Source organism: Anser anser (genome assembly GCF_964211835.1).
Source record: "Anser anser genome assembly, chromosome: 18".
In the NCBI taxonomy this organism is placed as follows: domain Eukaryota; kingdom Metazoa; phylum Chordata; class Aves; order Anseriformes; family Anatidae; genus Anser; species Anser anser.
The window spans coordinates 10,533,063-10,550,999 of NC_139739.1; the positions used below are offsets into that span (position 1 = coordinate 10,533,063).

General features: G+C 38.2%; 1 protein-coding gene across 1 annotated transcript; it reads right to left on the reverse strand.

The window, feature by feature from the left end:
• Positions 1 to 602: 602 nt before the first annotated feature.
• UPB1 (beta-ureidopropionase 1) lies at positions 603 to 17,550 on the reverse strand. The gene is made up of 10 exons (XM_083803955.1): positions 17,376 to 17,550; positions 16,579 to 16,750; positions 14,976 to 15,063; positions 14,243 to 14,337; positions 12,902 to 13,063; positions 8,828 to 8,997; positions 5,782 to 5,863; positions 4,926 to 4,968; positions 3,357 to 3,511; positions 603 to 854 (listed from the first exon to the last, which is right to left on the reverse strand). The coding sequence occupies exons 1-10, from the start codon at positions 17,474 to 17,476 to the stop codon at positions 771 to 773; spliced, it is 1,152 nt and encodes a 383-aa protein (XP_083660081.1). The 5' UTR covers positions 17,477 to 17,550; the 3' UTR covers positions 603 to 770.
• Positions 17,551 to 17,937: the final 387 nt, after the last annotated feature.

Here is a 17,937-nt window from a genome sequence, read left to right on the forward strand (position 1 = left end):
ATCCGTGTGGCTTTGTTCACAAAGAAAAAGCATGCAACTGCAACAACCTTGCTGGTGCTTTAGCTAGTGCTTCTATTTCTGCCTCACAACGCAGCACTAAGCTTCTGGAAATGTTAAAAGCATCTGTCTACAGCAGTGCTTTTGGAGCCAGAAAGAGCCCTTCCAAAGCACTAGTCCTACTGTGGTTATAATACATTGTGTGAAGGGAAATAAAAAGACCCAAAGTGGTCTTATTTTACAGTACACTCATCTTCAAACAACTAGGACATGTCTGGGACATTACTTAGCTGGAACAGAACTATATTAAATGGTTGTTAATAAAAAAAATTAAAATGCATGTCTCCTCTCTACATTAAGCATTTGGGTAGACTGTAAAAACTGGAAAGGAGAAGTAAACAAACAATGCAACACATTAAAAAGCTTATTTAAAAATATATCTCCTCTGAATTCATTGTCTCTATATATCCCTGTACAAGGTACTGAATAAATTTTGTCGTGATTTTATATCAAAGTATTCCTCAATGAATATAATTCTAGTAAGGAATAAAAATTTGGAATCATTATTGTAAACTAAAAACAAACAAACAAAAAAAAACCAAAGCCACTTTAAAATTACTTTACTTAACACTGTTTTGAATTCTACTATTTAAAATTTGGTTACAGGAAATTAAATTGACAACTTGGAAATAACTTGTGATTCGTAGTAAATCTAGCATCCAGTAGTATCTTTTCATTTATTATGTAACATTTGATTGTAATGAGATGATCTTTCACTCTCTGATTATATTGGGTGTAAAATAAGGCTGGACTGCTTCAGTAAGCTTTTTTGCATACATTTCATATCTACCGGTCATCTGGAAAAGAAAATCAAAGCTTCAGTTCTGTTAGCAATGAAAGTACTTCAGTAGAAAATAGCAATATCCACCATTTTGTTGTTTTTGAAGGCTAATTATTTAACTGTCCCAAACAGTAAAATGATAATCCACCCAGTATGCAAGCCCTCCAGTGCTTTACCACAAACTGTTACACTTCCATAAAAGAATTTGCTTTGTGTTGCCTAGAACTAGACTTCTATCTGAAAAAGAGTAAAGTACACTTCCACTCTAACGAAGTCAAAGTTTAAACTGAACACCTTCCTGCTTCACAGCTGTCCTTCATGCCTGCTCACTAATTACTTAAGGCTATTTTTGATTTCCTGGATAGCTGAAGGTTGAATGTGAAAACTGGGCATGCTTTCTTACTCATCAACAAAATTCTCTTGTAAGTCAATTATGTCAATGATAGAAAAGGAGTGTACCTGGAAGTATGTCTTCATATTATGTCCTTGACAACCGATGAACCCTGCTGCCAGCAGTAAGTTTGTGTATGTGTCACTGAGGGTATTTGGGTTACACTCACTTTATCCATTAATAGCACAAACAATTCTCATTGCTTTGGGTGAAACAGTAAGATAGGACGCTGAAATACAGCACTTTACGCTCTGCTATTCTCTTCCCAAGTGCACAGTCTGCAACATTCTGGAAGGTGAACTGCCTCTTTCTTGCAAGCATGTTAATGAGGACAATCTGTTTAACTATTTTGCTGCTGATAAATTTTGCAAAGGTATTCTACTAATGCCCATTTCAGGTGCTGTTGGATGCATATAGCACATACTGGAGCAAGATAATAGATTCCTACTTGCTACCGAGGGTTTTCTGCAGTGGATAAATGATGGCTTCCTCATTCCCCTCACATCAAGGAACTACCTCTGTTTTGGCCAGATGTAAGAGGAAAAAGAAACAGGCATCCTCTCTCATATAAACAAAAGTCACAGCTGTGCCTTAAGTGCCAGAAGACCAACAATAGCAATCTACACCATCAACAGAAAACTGTAAATTGCTGAAAGCACAACGATTGAATACAATGAAACATACCCAATTCTGTTCAAAACAGCTAAAGGTCAGTGTTTTGCTTTTACTGCTTTTTCCCCCCTAACCGATACAATTACTTTGTTTGGATGCCTGTACTAAGATGTTACAAGAAATGCTCCTTGTGCTTCTCCTGAATCACTACATCTCTGTTCTGCAAAAAGGGCCTCGGATTTCCGTGGTAAAGCAGAGCTAAATAAATGCATGCCTGACTCAAAAGACTTGGGATCTCTCAGCAGAATTTAAGTACGCTATGTCAACAACCATGTACCTACCACAAACACCTGCAAAATAACAAATGCAACTCTGTACAGAAAAGGACAAAATTATTTTTTGTCTTTAATGCCTATATATAGATTAGCAGCATTAACAAATAAATTATACTCCAGCTAAGAAATGACTGTATTAATTAAAAACTCAACACTGCTTACAAACAATTATTTATTTTAAATACCAATAATAACACTGAAAAACCTACATATACTGTGATAGCTCCCAGCTGGGAACTATTTTTGTTAGGATTCGAACCATGCCAATTCTAAGAGCAAGCAGGAAAGAATTCTGATCTCTACCAGTACTGAGGACAAGAATGAAAGACTTGCCTCTGCAGAAGTGAGCAAGATGTTCTTCATCAAAACCTGTTTTAGAAGTTGCCCTCTTTTCTTCTTTTCTTTTGCTTTGCCCTTTTTGTTGTACCAACAATTTTTTGTGGAACCTATTGTAAACTTGCAGACTAAAAGAAGAAACTAGAGGGCGTGTTTTTTTCCTTTTTATTTTTTTTAATTTTTTAAAATCTGGACACTCCACTAAACCAGTATACAATATAGCCTCCCTCCACTCACACCCAGTAGTACTGGAACAATTGAAGAGTTATCAAACTGCAGTACCAAGATGGCAACTGATTAAACCAGCACTGCTGTTGGAGAAACTACACCAAATTACACCCTCAGGACAGATGAGCCAAATTAGCTTTGGCTGAGAATTCAAAAATAATAATAATAGTAATGCTTGAACTTTGAATAGTTTGAATTACTTGAATAGTAATGCAGACCCATAAGAATATAAAGAGCTACCATACTACGTCAGATCAAAGGCCCATCTTAGCTCAGTTGCAAATGCTTAGGTACATTGCATAAGAAAACCACACACTCCCTAGTAGTCCTCAGAATTTCTGGCAATGAGCACTTAAGGACCAAAGGTTACGTTTTTCATTTAAAATCCTTTGTCCTAGTTTCCCTGAATTCATCTGTTCCCTTTCTGAATCCATTTATGCCTTTGGCCTCCAGAACATCCTGTTAAATTAGTTCCACAATTTAAGCTTTGGATTGTTGAAGAAAGGCTGCCTTTTAACTGTTTTAACATTATATGACTGTTATGAAAGCTTGTTTGTTCTAATCTCATACATAAAATGTTCTTAGAAACAGGCTGTTTCCGTATAATCAGGCTTACCTTAAAATTCCATTTGTCACTGACTTGCCTGCAAAGATTTAGATCCATCTCTACCACGAGAAGTCCATCCCAAATTCGAGAGAGTCCTGGGGTCCTACTGCCATCTGGTGCAGCTACATAACTTGAGCCATAAAAATGGCCCAAGTCATGGTGTGCTTAAAGAAATTTTGCAAACATTACATGCTTTTTAAAATAATTACACAATTTACATGCAGCTTCCCATAATACTTAGTTCAATTTCTTGTGGTTGCTTGCTCAATGTGCTTTAAGCAGGATATCATCCCGAGGAGTCACAGCACAATGCTAAGATAACTGCCAGTATAACCATTAGTTACCTTTCATGCACTGTACAGCTTTCACATGTATCAAAGACTAAAAACCACTGCATTGGCTTTTAAATAATGCATTATTATGCTTTCCCATTACTAAGCCTCTGCACTAAAGTGAAGGCCTAAATAAATAAAAAATGAAAGCAGGGATTTAATTGAATGCTAATTGTCAAATCATACATTTCCAAAACAGATGGAGATGCACGCTTTCAATTCTCAATATAAGATCAGAGGTGAAAGCACAGATTTGAGGCAAGAAGAAATCATACATCTTATTGCACAACTCCAAATTGTGCCAGCAATCAGCCACAAATGCTGATCTATTAAGTAATGGATACCACTGGCTTTGTTGATGCAGCTGCTACCAACACCTAGCTTCAAACCTAGCTAAAAAAAGGACTCAGGCCCACACCGGATTAAGCCAGAAAGTCACAGTTATCACAGGACAAATTACAGTATTCCAACATATAAGTGAAGAACACACAAACAAATCTTGTGCTCTTTTTTGAATTGCTGAATAATAATTTGTCAAATGGCAGACCATGCACTTAACTTTCAGAATCCATCTTTTCATTCAGGTGCATGAAGAATACCAGTAATGTAATACACTGTCTTCTTTTTCTTATTTACAAATTATAATTGTTATTTGTTTTTGCCTGCAATATTCTCAACCAGTCCTTACTTGACAGTCATGAAAAAAAAAAATAGAACTAGCCAGGAAAATTTCTCCATGGAAAACCCTGCTACAGACCTAAATTTTTCACTAGTCATGACTCAGATATTGCCGCTGTCTTTTTCACAAAATTCCAAGCTTTTCTTTAACCTCCAGAATATCTATGAAACACGGTGAAATGGTTTGGCTGGTGATGCAGGCTAGTGCTATTAATGCTAATAATCATAAACCTATAAAGAAAATGGGATGCATACACTGACAACATAGATTAATTTGTGGGACTCCTATCTTCCAGTCTTACAGTACCTCCCCGACTCCAAAGCTCTTAGCCCTCTGCAAGTAAGTAGAAACCTTAGGTAAGAACTTCTGGTGACCACATACCATGGTAGCACCACATCTAACAGGAAGTGCTTCTTCTCTACAACTTACAAAACAGCAGTCTTAGGTATGGCAGTCACTAGCCACCACAGCTGTCTTGGGATAGACTCTTGTATGAGAGCTATCATTTCTTCCTACTTCACAGAAAACAAATTATTAGCAACCACTGAATGAGATTTCTGAACATACCTTTTCCACCATCCCCCGAAGTAAAGGCATTTTTGTAGTATTCCTGTGAAACAGAAGGAATCCATAGGTGGCAGTATAATTCCATTTCATTCAAGAAATCCTTGCTAGTCTAATATGGAAGTTTATATACACATATTAAGACTACCCTGTCTGTCTAAAGAGTCATCAGAGTGGTCTAGTTTCTGTGATGGGTAGGCTGGAAAACAATACGTTTTTGTATCACTGTCTGTTGTTCACCCTCTTTGGGGAACATGCCTCATCACAACTCTAAAGAAGAGTGCATTTAACTAATCACATTTTTGCAGATCACAGAAGAATCCAAATGTATTCACATAACAGCAAGAACATGTATGGATATTTGCAAAGAAAAAAATAAAATAAAAACTATAAAAGAACACATATTTAGGATATTTGGACAAATCTGAAGGCAAGAATGACCTATGGTGTGCAGTATACATTCTGATTATAGAACTTCAGTGTCCAGGAAGAGGTAGTACCTGGATACCAACAAGAAGTTGTGTACCACTCACTTGAGGATGTTTCATTTTCAGTCTTTCTGGCAAAAAGAATATTAGTTTTGCCACAGAAACTGAGGTAATTAGCAAAAGGGGTGGGTGCTTATTACAAAGAAGGAAATTCAAGAATAAGAAACAGCTGCAACAAAAAGTAGGCTGCCAGCAACAATGCAGCTCTCAATCACTGTGTTCAATCTTCATCTTCAAATCATATTGAAAACACTAAGAGAACGTGCTTTACACATTAGAGGAATATATGTGTTCTAGTGCTGTTCATTACCTTGAATTAACTCATGCTACAATACCTAAATTAAGAACTGAAGTAAAGTGAAAATACCTACCGTTCCCACTCTGTTGATGGGACACGTGAAACAGTGATTAGCTATGGCAGCATTTCTTGCTTCAATTGGCCACAGTGACTCGCTGCAATACACAACAGAGAAGCAGGTATTCAGTTTGTCTGCTTCAGAGCCAAATTTAGATTATGACTATGGAGCACTGCACGTTTGCTGTCAAGGAAGACAAAGTTAGACTGACCCTGATCATACAATCAAAATCTCCTCACAGATACAGGCAAGTATCATAATTGCTTTCTACTCAAATATAGGTATAACAATTTTATCTGATAACCTGGTAAATATGGATTTGTTTCGGCAAAGCAAAAAAATAACGTCTCAGGATTTTCAAAACAATTAAAATGTTTTACTACCCAAATCTATGGAATGGATTTACCTATGTATTTCCAACATTCCTTTCAAAATACCAAACATCATCTGTAGCAAAGCACAAGTTGCCTTTTTTTTTTTTCCAAAATGATCAAGGAGTAGCTTTTGCAGCAGGAAAAAAAAAGTTTAATAATAATTATTAATTATATTAATTATTATTAATAATTATTATTATAATTAAGAAAAAAAATCCAATTCCACCAAAATGTTCCATTTCTGTTATTTCAACTACAGTTTTCATATCAATTTCCAGTAAGTCATTTTTCCATGGTGTGTTGATGAAAAAGAAAGTATGTTTAACAAAAGCTTCCTGAAAACTTCCCAGTAACTATTACACCAGTCACCAAAATTTACATAAAACCAAGAACTGAGAAACAAGAAATAAAGCAATTCCTTCTCTTCTGCAAGCCACCTATGTTCCAATAGAGATTTCAATTCTGACTGATGTTTTAAACTGAAACATTCCCGTTTTTATAAAATAATTTGATATACAGGTATCAGACTAGTTAATAGGAAGTACTCAGAGCTCCAAAACAAAAGTGACACATTTTGTACACTCCTGTGACAGCAGGTATCTGCCAGATTCTGAGCACCAGGACGAGGTTGCAACTGGCTGGCTGTCATTAATCTCCCAGTCAGCCACAAGAATCTTAAGAGATGGTCACTGGACTGATTGAGAGGACTTGGTTTATCGCTTTTTCTCAGTTGCTTTAAGTCTGGCAGCCAGCTCTGCTAAGAAAAAGTGATTTTATTGAAAAGCTCCTGCAATTACAATTTACAGAAGAAAACAGACAGGAAGAAAAGGCTATAGCCAAGAAGCTACCCCCAGAGACAGTTTTCTACATAGGCCTCAAGAGTACTCTTCCTGCAATAAAAATTATGCGCTTAAAAACAATCAAGTGAAAGCCAATAATTAGGAGAGCCTGAAGCATCCAGAGTACCAATCAAGTGCTGTATGACGACAGGGTAATTTCTATTTGCTCTCCTCTTAATGGGATGTAAGTGGACAAACATCACAAACATCATTCTACTAGTGATATAAATGCCCCAAAAGCATTGTGCATTCATTGAACTTTTTTCAAAGAACATTTTGAAATGTTACACAACCTAAATAAGATCCAGTACTTTACATCAAAAATTATTAAAGGCAGTTTCAATGACAGTATATTGAATTCAGCCCACAGTTTCAACTCTTCAGGTTTGTAAATACATAGTTCTCTGCATTAGAACTGGCTGAGGGTATGAAAATTGTATGTCTTCAATCTGTTTTTCACTATTTCTACCCTATTGTAAATGGTCTGTGCCCTCAGGATTTTCTAGCTTGTCAGCAACAAATATTGTATGATTACTCTTGATCCTTTTTTACAGAGACAGAAGAACTCCAAACTGACATTAAATAGACGACAGGGAGTTGGGGGAAGCCTTAAGTAAATTAAAATGTTAAAAAAAATATATATACATTTATAAAATATATGCTCCTGTTAGCTTCCTAAAAATCACCTTTGGAGCTGGAAAGTCAAAGACAGTTAAGACAACCCAAAATACAGTTTTAACTCACAAAGGAAATGTCCTTGTTCGAAAGAACCCCCCAAACCCAGACTTCCCTCCCTTCTACAAAGCTAACTGCTTATGCTGAAAATGGTGGCAACTATTAACACCTATAACCCAGCTTAAACTACTACCACTTCCCAAGTCATATACATGTAAACATCATACACTGCTAGACTTCTATTATCTGGAGAAAAAAAAAAGAGGAGGAAGAGAGAAAAAAGTACACTTGCTCTATCATTTGGTAAGCTGATTAAACTATTTCTACAACCTTTCTACCTAGAAAAAAGCTTCCCTCCGATAAATGTGGTATGCAGTTATTTTATATCACATTGTAATATTCCAGGCAATACACAGCCTGTGTCAGATCATGCTCTGGAAGCACGGTACATTCAAACGGTATTATATTCAAATGTGACTGATGCTGTCAAGACAGAAAATATTCAAGATCGAATCCACAAATTAATCATTATGAGCTACCTAAGAAGTGTATTTTCTTAGCTGAGTTACTTTTCTTTTGTCTTGCAGGAAATCAAGTCATTAGGGTGCAATTAATATAAATCCATAGTTAATCTCAAGGGAAACAGCTTACCCGGATTTAGCCTAGTTCAGGAGGCCTGATATTCACAAGATTGCCAATAGTAAATTTAATTAAAAAAACAACTTTTCTGAGAAAAGGATTTCTCAGGCTAGTTCTGAAGACTACTAGTTGATACCATACTTACGGGCTCCTAGGTGGTGGGTGCATAATCACCTGGCAAGCTAAACTTGAGCATAAATTCCTACAGCCTATCATAAAACAAAAATATTATGTTGACAATTTAAATAAACTTATTAGCTTTCAGAAGACCAGTGAGACGCTGGTTAATTGTGTCTCAGAGACCAAACACCCACAGATGTGCAACTGAAATTCTCGAAGATTCAGTGACTGTGAACAGACTGGTAGCCCAGAACTTCAGAGGGAGAAGAATGCACGTTCTTCCATGAAGGCAGAACAAGGAGGTGACATCCCATGTTCCAAGACCTCAGCAAGGTGCCTCTGAAGCCTCACTGAGGGGCTCAGAGGTTCAGTTAATGAAGAAACTGCAACAGCCTACAGAAGTGTGTATTTCACCTGAGTGTTCCAATAGTGGCTGAAGGGTTAAAGATGATCTCTGCTCCGTTCATGCTGTACATGAGCCAGTTCAGAGGGTGATGGCGCCCATAGCAGATGTTCACAGCAATTGTTCCAAACTGTGTCTGAAACACTGGGTGCCCTGTATTTCCTTCCATATAGTAAGTAGACTAGGAAAAAACAAAATTTTAAAAATAAATAAATCAAAATCAAAACCAAAGGCAGACCTCTTAAAAAAAGAAAGACATTCAACATTGCTTTGACACCTTATTTCCAATTACCCACTTCAAGTCATGAGACCATAAGCAACGACAGCACTCTTCATGTAGTACACTGCTCTGGTGTAATGAGTATTTAGAAAAAAGAGGCTCTAAGAGAGATCTACTGAGATCGAATTCAAGTCCCTTTCTGCTTCCCTTCATTCATGCTACACCCTAAACACTGTGACTTTCACATAAACACTTCTAGTCATATTAGCAACCTCTACAGAAGCTTAAAATCAATGCACAAGTTTCCAAACTTCAGTCACATCTCTTAGTACTTTCACCACATAAGAAAATTCTCCTACGTCATCACAATCCTTTGAAGTCCTGTGAAAGACAGAGAAGATAAACCGTGTTTAAAGAACAAGGAATTCTCTTACTTTCATCTGTTATGCAATGACATGCAGTAATTGTACAAATACTCTTGGTAATATCAATGTATAGCTAAGATTGGTTATTTACATTGCCTATATGCCAATTGCTCTAAACTAACAGAAGGTTTGAAAGAACCACCAGGAAAATCACAGGATAAATCCACAGAACACTCCTTTAAGAAACTGGAGCCAATTGTTGGCTTAAAAGATCTCATTTACCATATGCTGTGAACTTCTATCTTATCATATCACACATTCCTATACAGTTAGAAATGCAGTGGTTCCTGTAAAAGGCACTGGTGAAGAGAAGGACAGGACACTTAACAGCTATCAAGAGAGACAAACACGCACAGAGATACCCTAAATGAAATCTACAGAAATGGTTCTTCCCAGACACATGAAAAGGCTATGTGTGGAGTTACTGACAGTTGCCTGCTTAGTGTGCAGTAGTAGTCAAAAACCCAAGAAAACCTCAGGCATCTGAAATGTAACAAAACAATTTTACTTGTTCATAAGAATTCTGTGTGCCCACAGCTTGACTACTATGGACAATTCTCGTCTCTCCATCTCTATGAGGGTATACCAGAGATGGAATAAACTAAGGCAACTAAAACGATGAAGGGGATAGAGCAGCTGCTTTGTGAGGAACTAAAAAGGCTGGGTCTCTAATCTGCAGACAGAAGGCTGAGGGTGATTATGAATGAGATTTACAACATCAAAAAAGCAGTGGGTAAGATGAATATAGAAATCCCAGAAAAGCAGCAGTCACTGAAGTTACAATCCTGTATCAGTTTTAAACCAAAGTAATTTTTTTTAAGCAGCAGGCAGTGCACTTCTGGAATTTGCTTCTACCAGAGTCTGCAAAGCAGATAGTGTCACCAGGTTTAGAAAGGATTAGGTAAAGTCATTGATAAAAAAAAATAAAATCCACAAACAGATAAGAAACAATCCCTAACGCAATGTCTGTGGATATTGATGGAGTGCAAACGTTGCAGATTGGCCAGACTTACTGCTAACAGCATCCCTTTGTGATGACCTCAGAGACAGAAGAGCATTGGACACAATCCACTAGTCTGCCACAACAGGGTGTGGCTCTTACCAAATAAGAAAGGTGTGCTGTAAAACAATTCCATTTTTATTGAAACTGTCTGTCCATTCTATCAGCTACTGCCCTTGGTGTTGAAAGGAAACTAAATCACATCTGGCCTCACGTAAGCACAGCTACTGCTAGGGAAAAAAGCAGGGCCTCACCTAGATGTAGGAGAAGGGCATGATTGAAGTGATAGACACAGCTTTGAAGGGGTTACGTTCTGAAATCAAGAAGGGCTAGAGGTTCAATCTGCCCAGTAAATGTGACAATCTCTTGTTTCATATTTATTATGAGGTCTCATGAAATCACACAAACCCTTGGGCACAGATTTTATCTCCTTTCATGTCTGTAGGGAGCATACCATGTGGTGGGCACCCACATAACCCTTTTTCAAAACAATTCTGCTGATTTAAGACATTTCCATTTTTTCTTCTATTCTCAGTTTTCTTTTATTACAATAGGAGAAGAAAAACAAGAATGCAATTGCTTCGGGGAATGCATTCATTCATATTCTTTATTCCCCACCAGAAGTCACAATCATCTCCACAGCAACAAACTGTGAAGCCTCAAGAAGGATTGATTTTTGTTTATTTATATGCCCTCCCACACATGGCTGAATAGGTTATAGACCAATCTCTTTCCCCTTTCCATTTAGTTCTTACTGATTCATCAAGGATGATTTTAACAAGGCTCCTTTCCCAGTCTCCTCTACAGAGACAAATCATAAGAAAATAATTTCAAATTCAACCCTTCTTTGGGGGTTAGCTTTGTTGATAAAGGAAAAACAAACAAACAAAACAAAACAAAAAAAACATTAAAATAAGAGATGAGCATAATCCTTCCCCTTAGTCTTGGCTGCTTCTAAACTTCCTCTACCAGAACTCCTCAGCTCAAAAGAAAATGGACTTTAATGCTTTTCTAACAAGACTAGCTAAAAAGTGAGAGCAGTTATAGGTAAATACTACTTGCTTGTTGTAACAAGATAGATACAAAAAGAGATATCAAGTCATTACAATGCACCAGAAATATAATAGATTGCTTTGTGATAATTCAGTAGTTTAGGTTTACAGGAACTAACTCATTTTAGGAATTATGCAAAATCCTTAATGAAACTATATTTATACTTCAACACAGAAAAGAAAATATATTTTCTGATTTTTAGGTACCTTTCATTACAGCTTCATAGCTGGAAACAAGAATATTTTTGGAAACTGTTCATACTCCAAAAAATCGCTGTCTAGTTACTGTTCTGCTAGCTAACAGACAGCTCTGATAAAACGATATCAAAAATCAAAGTAATTGATAAAGATTGAGGTCAACACTGGTGACTGACAGACCTATGCCAGAAATCCACTGTGTGGAAACCTATTAATGCCCTCCTCTGAAAAAAAACAAACCAGTCTGATCACGTCTAGGGGACCAGGTCAACTTCCAGAGGTCTCTAGACACGAAGTTTCAAGACAAAAGAGTTTTTTTTAACACTACTAAAAAGTCAGTCTTGATTCTGAAGCCTCAGTTTTGTGACTGGACATTCAGACAAGGAACAACAGCAACTGTAAGCATACAGACAACAGCAGTTAGAAGAAATTGCACTGTTAATTACTCACTTTAGCTGTCAAGGAGAGATTAAGTTAGGTAAGACAATGTATTGTTAGCTTTCAGTTAATTTTTAATCCTGACCTTTCTTCTTGTGACAATTCTACGGATGGATAAATCCATTTCAGATCAACCTGTTTTCTTTTGCCTTTACTACCAGCTCAGTTTTTGAAGCTGATTCTAGAGGAAGGCCTAAAAACTGGTGTGGGCTTCAGCGGAAGTAATATGGTTAGTAAAGAGAAGATACCTTAAAACAACAATTCAGTCAAAAGTATAATGGATGAAGGGATTCTACTGAAAGAAACATAAGCAAAAGAACTATCATTTCCAAGACAATCTTGTGGGGAAACAGAGATCAAGATCACAAATAATGCTCACACATGAACCATGAAACAGACACTCTCCAAATTAAAATAAGTTCAACACGGCAAAAACTGAGCCAATTGTGCACAACTAACATAGCTAAGCTGTGACTTACAGAAATTTATTTTAAAAAGATCCTTGACTCTTTTGTAGTTCCTAAGAGGCAAGGAAGCATTTATGACAAAAGACTGTGCTTTAAGAGTCATCACACTACTCTTGATAAATAAACGTAGTATAATTTTACCTGAGAAAAAACTATTTGATGCTTAGTGAGCCACATTTTCTAGAAACACATTACATTTCCTGCCAATATGACTGATAAAACGCATGCTGACAAAAACGAGCTGCAACGTAACACTAGCTTGACAACCACAATGCTGCATCTTACCTCATTGAAATCTCCAACCCTTGGAATGTGATTTTTCCTGCTTTTGCCAAGGATAGCTCCAGAATTAGAAATGACCACTGCAACATTCCACAGAGTTCCTCCGTGTATTTCATCTCGCTCCAGGATTGGAGATATCACAACCATATTGTATTTCTTTGCCAGCTACACAAATGAACACGAGTCTATTATACACAATCCTACAACAATTACTTTCTCTTTCTACTCATAAAGGAGCATTAAAATAAGTTTTCACCTTGCACATTACTTTGACTCTTATCTAGTGCTAATGCTTAACCCACACTGGCACACCAGGATTGCCACAGTTTCCTTCATCACAGAGAGCTTTCCAGCTGAATCCTGCAGCTGGAACCCCAAGTACCAAGGGGCAGAAGCATTCTAACGGCAATGGTCAGGCTACGGAGCTGAACCAAATCTATTCACAGGTATAACGTGAATTAAAAACAAGGAAAGTTTCAAATAGTGTTATATTAACTGTTACTATTAAATAACCTAGGTGTAATGTAGCACCTTCTGACTGCCAATTTACTAGCACATTGTCACCTTTCCTTCAAACTTCTTCTCTTTATTTCTCCAGACTTCCATAGTGTCACTGACTCCAGTGAGAAGCAACACATACTTGCCCTAAAACGGACTGAAGATATTCAGTCCACAGAACTTTAGTAGCTCAGTGAATACCTGGGAAAATTTGATATCAAACAATCTTGGTTTTTTGAATCACTCTCAAAAGGAAGTCATAGAGGTTCTTTAAAAAAAAAAATTGCCAAAAGACAAAAATAAAGTTTATCATGCTTACAATCAACAGTACCTGGAAAAAATAAAAGCCATGTAATAACAAATCTCATTGGGTCCAGAAAATAATAATAATAATAAAAACATTGTGTCATTTCACAGGGAGATGTAGAAGATTTATGTAAAAGTGTTCTCTGTTCAGAAGAGGCTAGCTATTCATCTCCTCACACTTCATACAAACGTTTAATGCTCCACTGTTCTAGACAAGAAACACTTTAAATGGAAATTTAAAATATTTGGATGAGAAATAAACATATAAAATTCAGGTATAGTTAAATAGGCAGTTTCATATACCTAGCATGGTAAAAGGCAGCCTATAAACACAAAGCAGTTTAAATATTGAACACAGTTGTGGTTGCCCAATCCTACTTCATGTTATAATATTTGTCAAAACAGGTGAAAAAATATTTTAGATTATTACAGTTTTCTCAGTGGTACTAGAATACATGAAGAAATCCATGCTAATCAGTGGTAGTTATGGGTTGAGGGAGGGAGCTGAGAAGGGTTAGGGGGGTTGTTTGTTTATTTTACCTCTTGACAGAATTTTGTTGTTGGTCCATCCTCTGCTGACTCAGCAAATTCAGTCCAAGGAAGTTTCTCTCTTGTACAAAAAGCAAAGGGCATGGCTGGAAAACACGAATGCAAGACAATTTACAAGAGTGTTCATGTCAATCAAGAAATAGAGGTATTTCTGTTTCCACAAATACAGATAAAAATTAAACACAAATTATTCAACTGTTCTCCCTGTTTACAGCAAAAAGGCTACTTAAACATATTTTTAGCAATGCTGAGGAGTTCTGGACCCACACAGACCAAAGCAGAAGAGAAAGAATGCAGTTACTGAAGACAGTCTTATGGGAACTAAAGATACAAAACAAACTCTAGTCACTAGTGTACTCTTTCTGGGAACAACCTGCTTTCCCAACTCAGGTCTTCATTTTGGCTCTCACCTCCAGATTCCATTTGGCCTTAAATATTCCATTTTAATTACATTTAGACTTTTATTTAAGTATGTGTGTAGAGGAAACAAAGTTTTAGGAGGAACAAAATGAGGAAAGTATCACAAAGGGTGACGTGAAGAAACATGCCTATAAATATCACCATTGTAGCATATACCAGTCTTTAACAAGACAGACTTCATGCAGATATTCTATATAGTTCTGCCAACAGGTTTTTTTTTGTTGTTGTTTTTGTTTTAGACAGCAGATCAATAACAGTCAACTGTTATCTTGACAACCTAGAAGGAATCACAGAAAATACTCACTCCATGCCTCCTGGAAACAAACTATGTTGACCCCACACATTGCAGCTACTTCCACAATCTCTTCAATTCGTCTGTGCAGTGCAGCCACCTGATTGTGAGAAGTATCATGCTATAAAAAAGTTGTGTTCTAACTCACTTGTAAATTAATAGCCTGGTTTTACAAACTTTGTTCACATTAAATTTATCTTGTTCTATACTTAGTCCCGTTGCTTTCAGAGGAATACCTCAAGAAGTCATCATTCCCAAGCACTGACAAGAGAATCAAGATCTAAGGAGTTGGGTAATTATTTTTTTTAAAGCATTTAGATAATGAAGATAGAAAGAGACATCTACTAGAATTCTAATTCCGTGGTACAACATTTAAATATATGGCACTTCATTGCTGACTGCCTAGTAAACAGCTAAAAGTTATCAGCAAAAAATATATTTTTGTTGTCCATCGTAAACAACCTGCAGAACAATGCTACGTAAACATGTACTCAAAGCCAAGTGCTCAGAATCTTAAAATAGGAAGTAAGGACAGTCTGTTTCCCCAGTTATCTTCAAATCCTGCTGACACATGTGGATCTTGGACATTCTCTAGAAGTTATTAACTTCAAACTATTTTCTCAATCCCTATGTCCTAAAACCTAAGTAGATTATTACCAAGAAAACCAAAGCAATTATTAATTAGACAAAACGCACTGTTTCAAAGTACTCATTTCTTCGAGCATTCTAGTTACAGATAAGTGTTGCACTTTGTATTGACACTTTCAGGTGTCAATAAAAAACGGATGCAATGGAAGTCAACAGTGACCTACATACTCAACTGTTGTACACTTATTTAGAGAAATGTTACCTATTTGTTTCTAAAGGAAAATCATTAATAAAATTAGTACTCTCACAGCTGCTACAAAGAATCCACAAACTTGATCCACATATGAAATGAACTACTTGCTCCTATGACATGTAGTCTTTCTAAAACAAATTACTTTGTTGTTGTTCTATCAGTGTATAAAACTATTAACCCATGAGATTTTACAAACAGTATTTTCTTTTCTTCTTTTTTAACTACTTCCCCATATCTGTGTCACCTCAGTGTTTTTGGGTCTAAGACGTTAAGAGCTGATGGTTACCATGTAATAACATCTGTTTTACTGCTGTACAAAAGATAATGCACACAGCTTTATTAATCCATATTCACTCTAGTAGATTTTCCTACAAGGGAATATTTTTCAATTAAAACAAGAACTGCATATGTGGTTTCCACAGGTAGCCGTCTCTTTTGGTTTCAGGTAATTGACTTTTTTGTTTCGCTTTAGAGGCAATAGATTTTCATTTACAAAATCAGTGACTAAATATTTAGCTTTGGAAAAACTGCAAACAGGCTGGGCAATTCACTAGGTAAACGTAACAAGAGAAAGGTTTCTGAGAAACAATAAAACCACATGTGTCATTCACGTTTCTTACAGTACGTTGTATTAAGATAGCAACAGGTCCTATGCTGCCAGACAACCAGCAGGCATTTTAGGACAAAGTTGCATCACCAGCAGCTTGAGTGCTTATTTCCCAACCTGGTAAACGAAGAGGTTCACGCAAAGGGCCCAGATGCTAGTTTTTGTACCTGCACTGCCACGGCTGTGTCTGTGGGAAGTGGAATTTTATTTTGCACCAGTCCTACTCGAACAATACGTGGCCTTCTCAATTGCTCTGGAGCAGCATCAAATCCATAGCCCTGTAGCTCAAAATCTCTCTCCTGAGCTGCTGATAGAGCAGCATTTGGCAAATTAAGTTTTCTGGATTGAGCAAGAAACAAGAGACATTTCAATATAAGGCACTCTCCTCTTCCACAACACAATTGACCCAACTGATCACAGATACCGTCTCCCCCTGCAGAGACACCACTGTTTCAAGCTCCCATACCCCGGTACACAGCTCTCAGATAAGGGCACAGCTGGGCAGCAGCCAGGTCACTGACAAGCCCGCAGCTGCCCTCCACAGCAGCAAACCCTCGGCCTCTTCCCCCAAAGCTGTGACTTCCTGACACAGCTACCTCACTGCAGAACCCAAGGCCACTTGTCTCTTCCCAATTACACATGCCTCCCCATCATCGCCTCTTCCCTTGTGGCAGCTCCCTGCTTTATCTGTCTCTCTCAGCCCCCTGAGCCTTGCTGCCCCTCACCCACCTCTCCCCTCAGCTCTTCCACCACCACCCCTCTACTTCCCTGCTTCCCAAACTGGGATTATCCCCGCAGCACCCCAGTTCTCCCACCTCAGTTTAACTCTGCATCACCACAGTTACCCCACCACGGCCCAACCCCACATCACCTCAGTTCTCCCACCTCAGCCCAATACCCCCATCACTACAGTTCTCCCACCACCACCCTGCCGCCCCAACCCCCGTCAGGCCCCCAGCCTTACCTCGCCTCGCCGCCATAGAGGATCCGCTTGACCTCGGCGAGCTCCGCGGCCGGGATGTGCCGCTCCAGGCACGCCTCCACCGACGGCAGCTCCCCCTCCATGGCGCGGCGCGAGGCGACGCCCGGGGCCGTTGGGCACCGGGACTTCACCCCCGGCGGTCCCGCCCCTTTCTCCTCTGCGCGGTGCGGCGCGGCCGGTGGCGGCCGGGCAGCCCCGACATGGTGGCTGAGGGAGCCTCAGTACCCCTGGGTGGGGGGACCCGGGCTGGCTGGTGCTTCTCCCCCGAGGGTAACCGCGAGACCCTCTGAAGGGTTAAAAGGGGCTCGGATGTGGTCATGGCCGGTCACTTGCAGCTTCTGGAGCAGCTGTGTAGTGATCTAAATAAATAAGGGTCTAAATAAATAAGTGATCTAAAAGCAGAACACCTCTAGGATCTTTTTATGGCAATGCCATTCAACAAAAAAGGGGTAGAAATAGGAAGGAGATCATAAAATGACAATTGTTTTTTACGGATGCGTGTCTTAGTTGCAATGAGACTAATCGCAAGCCAGGAGTAAAAATA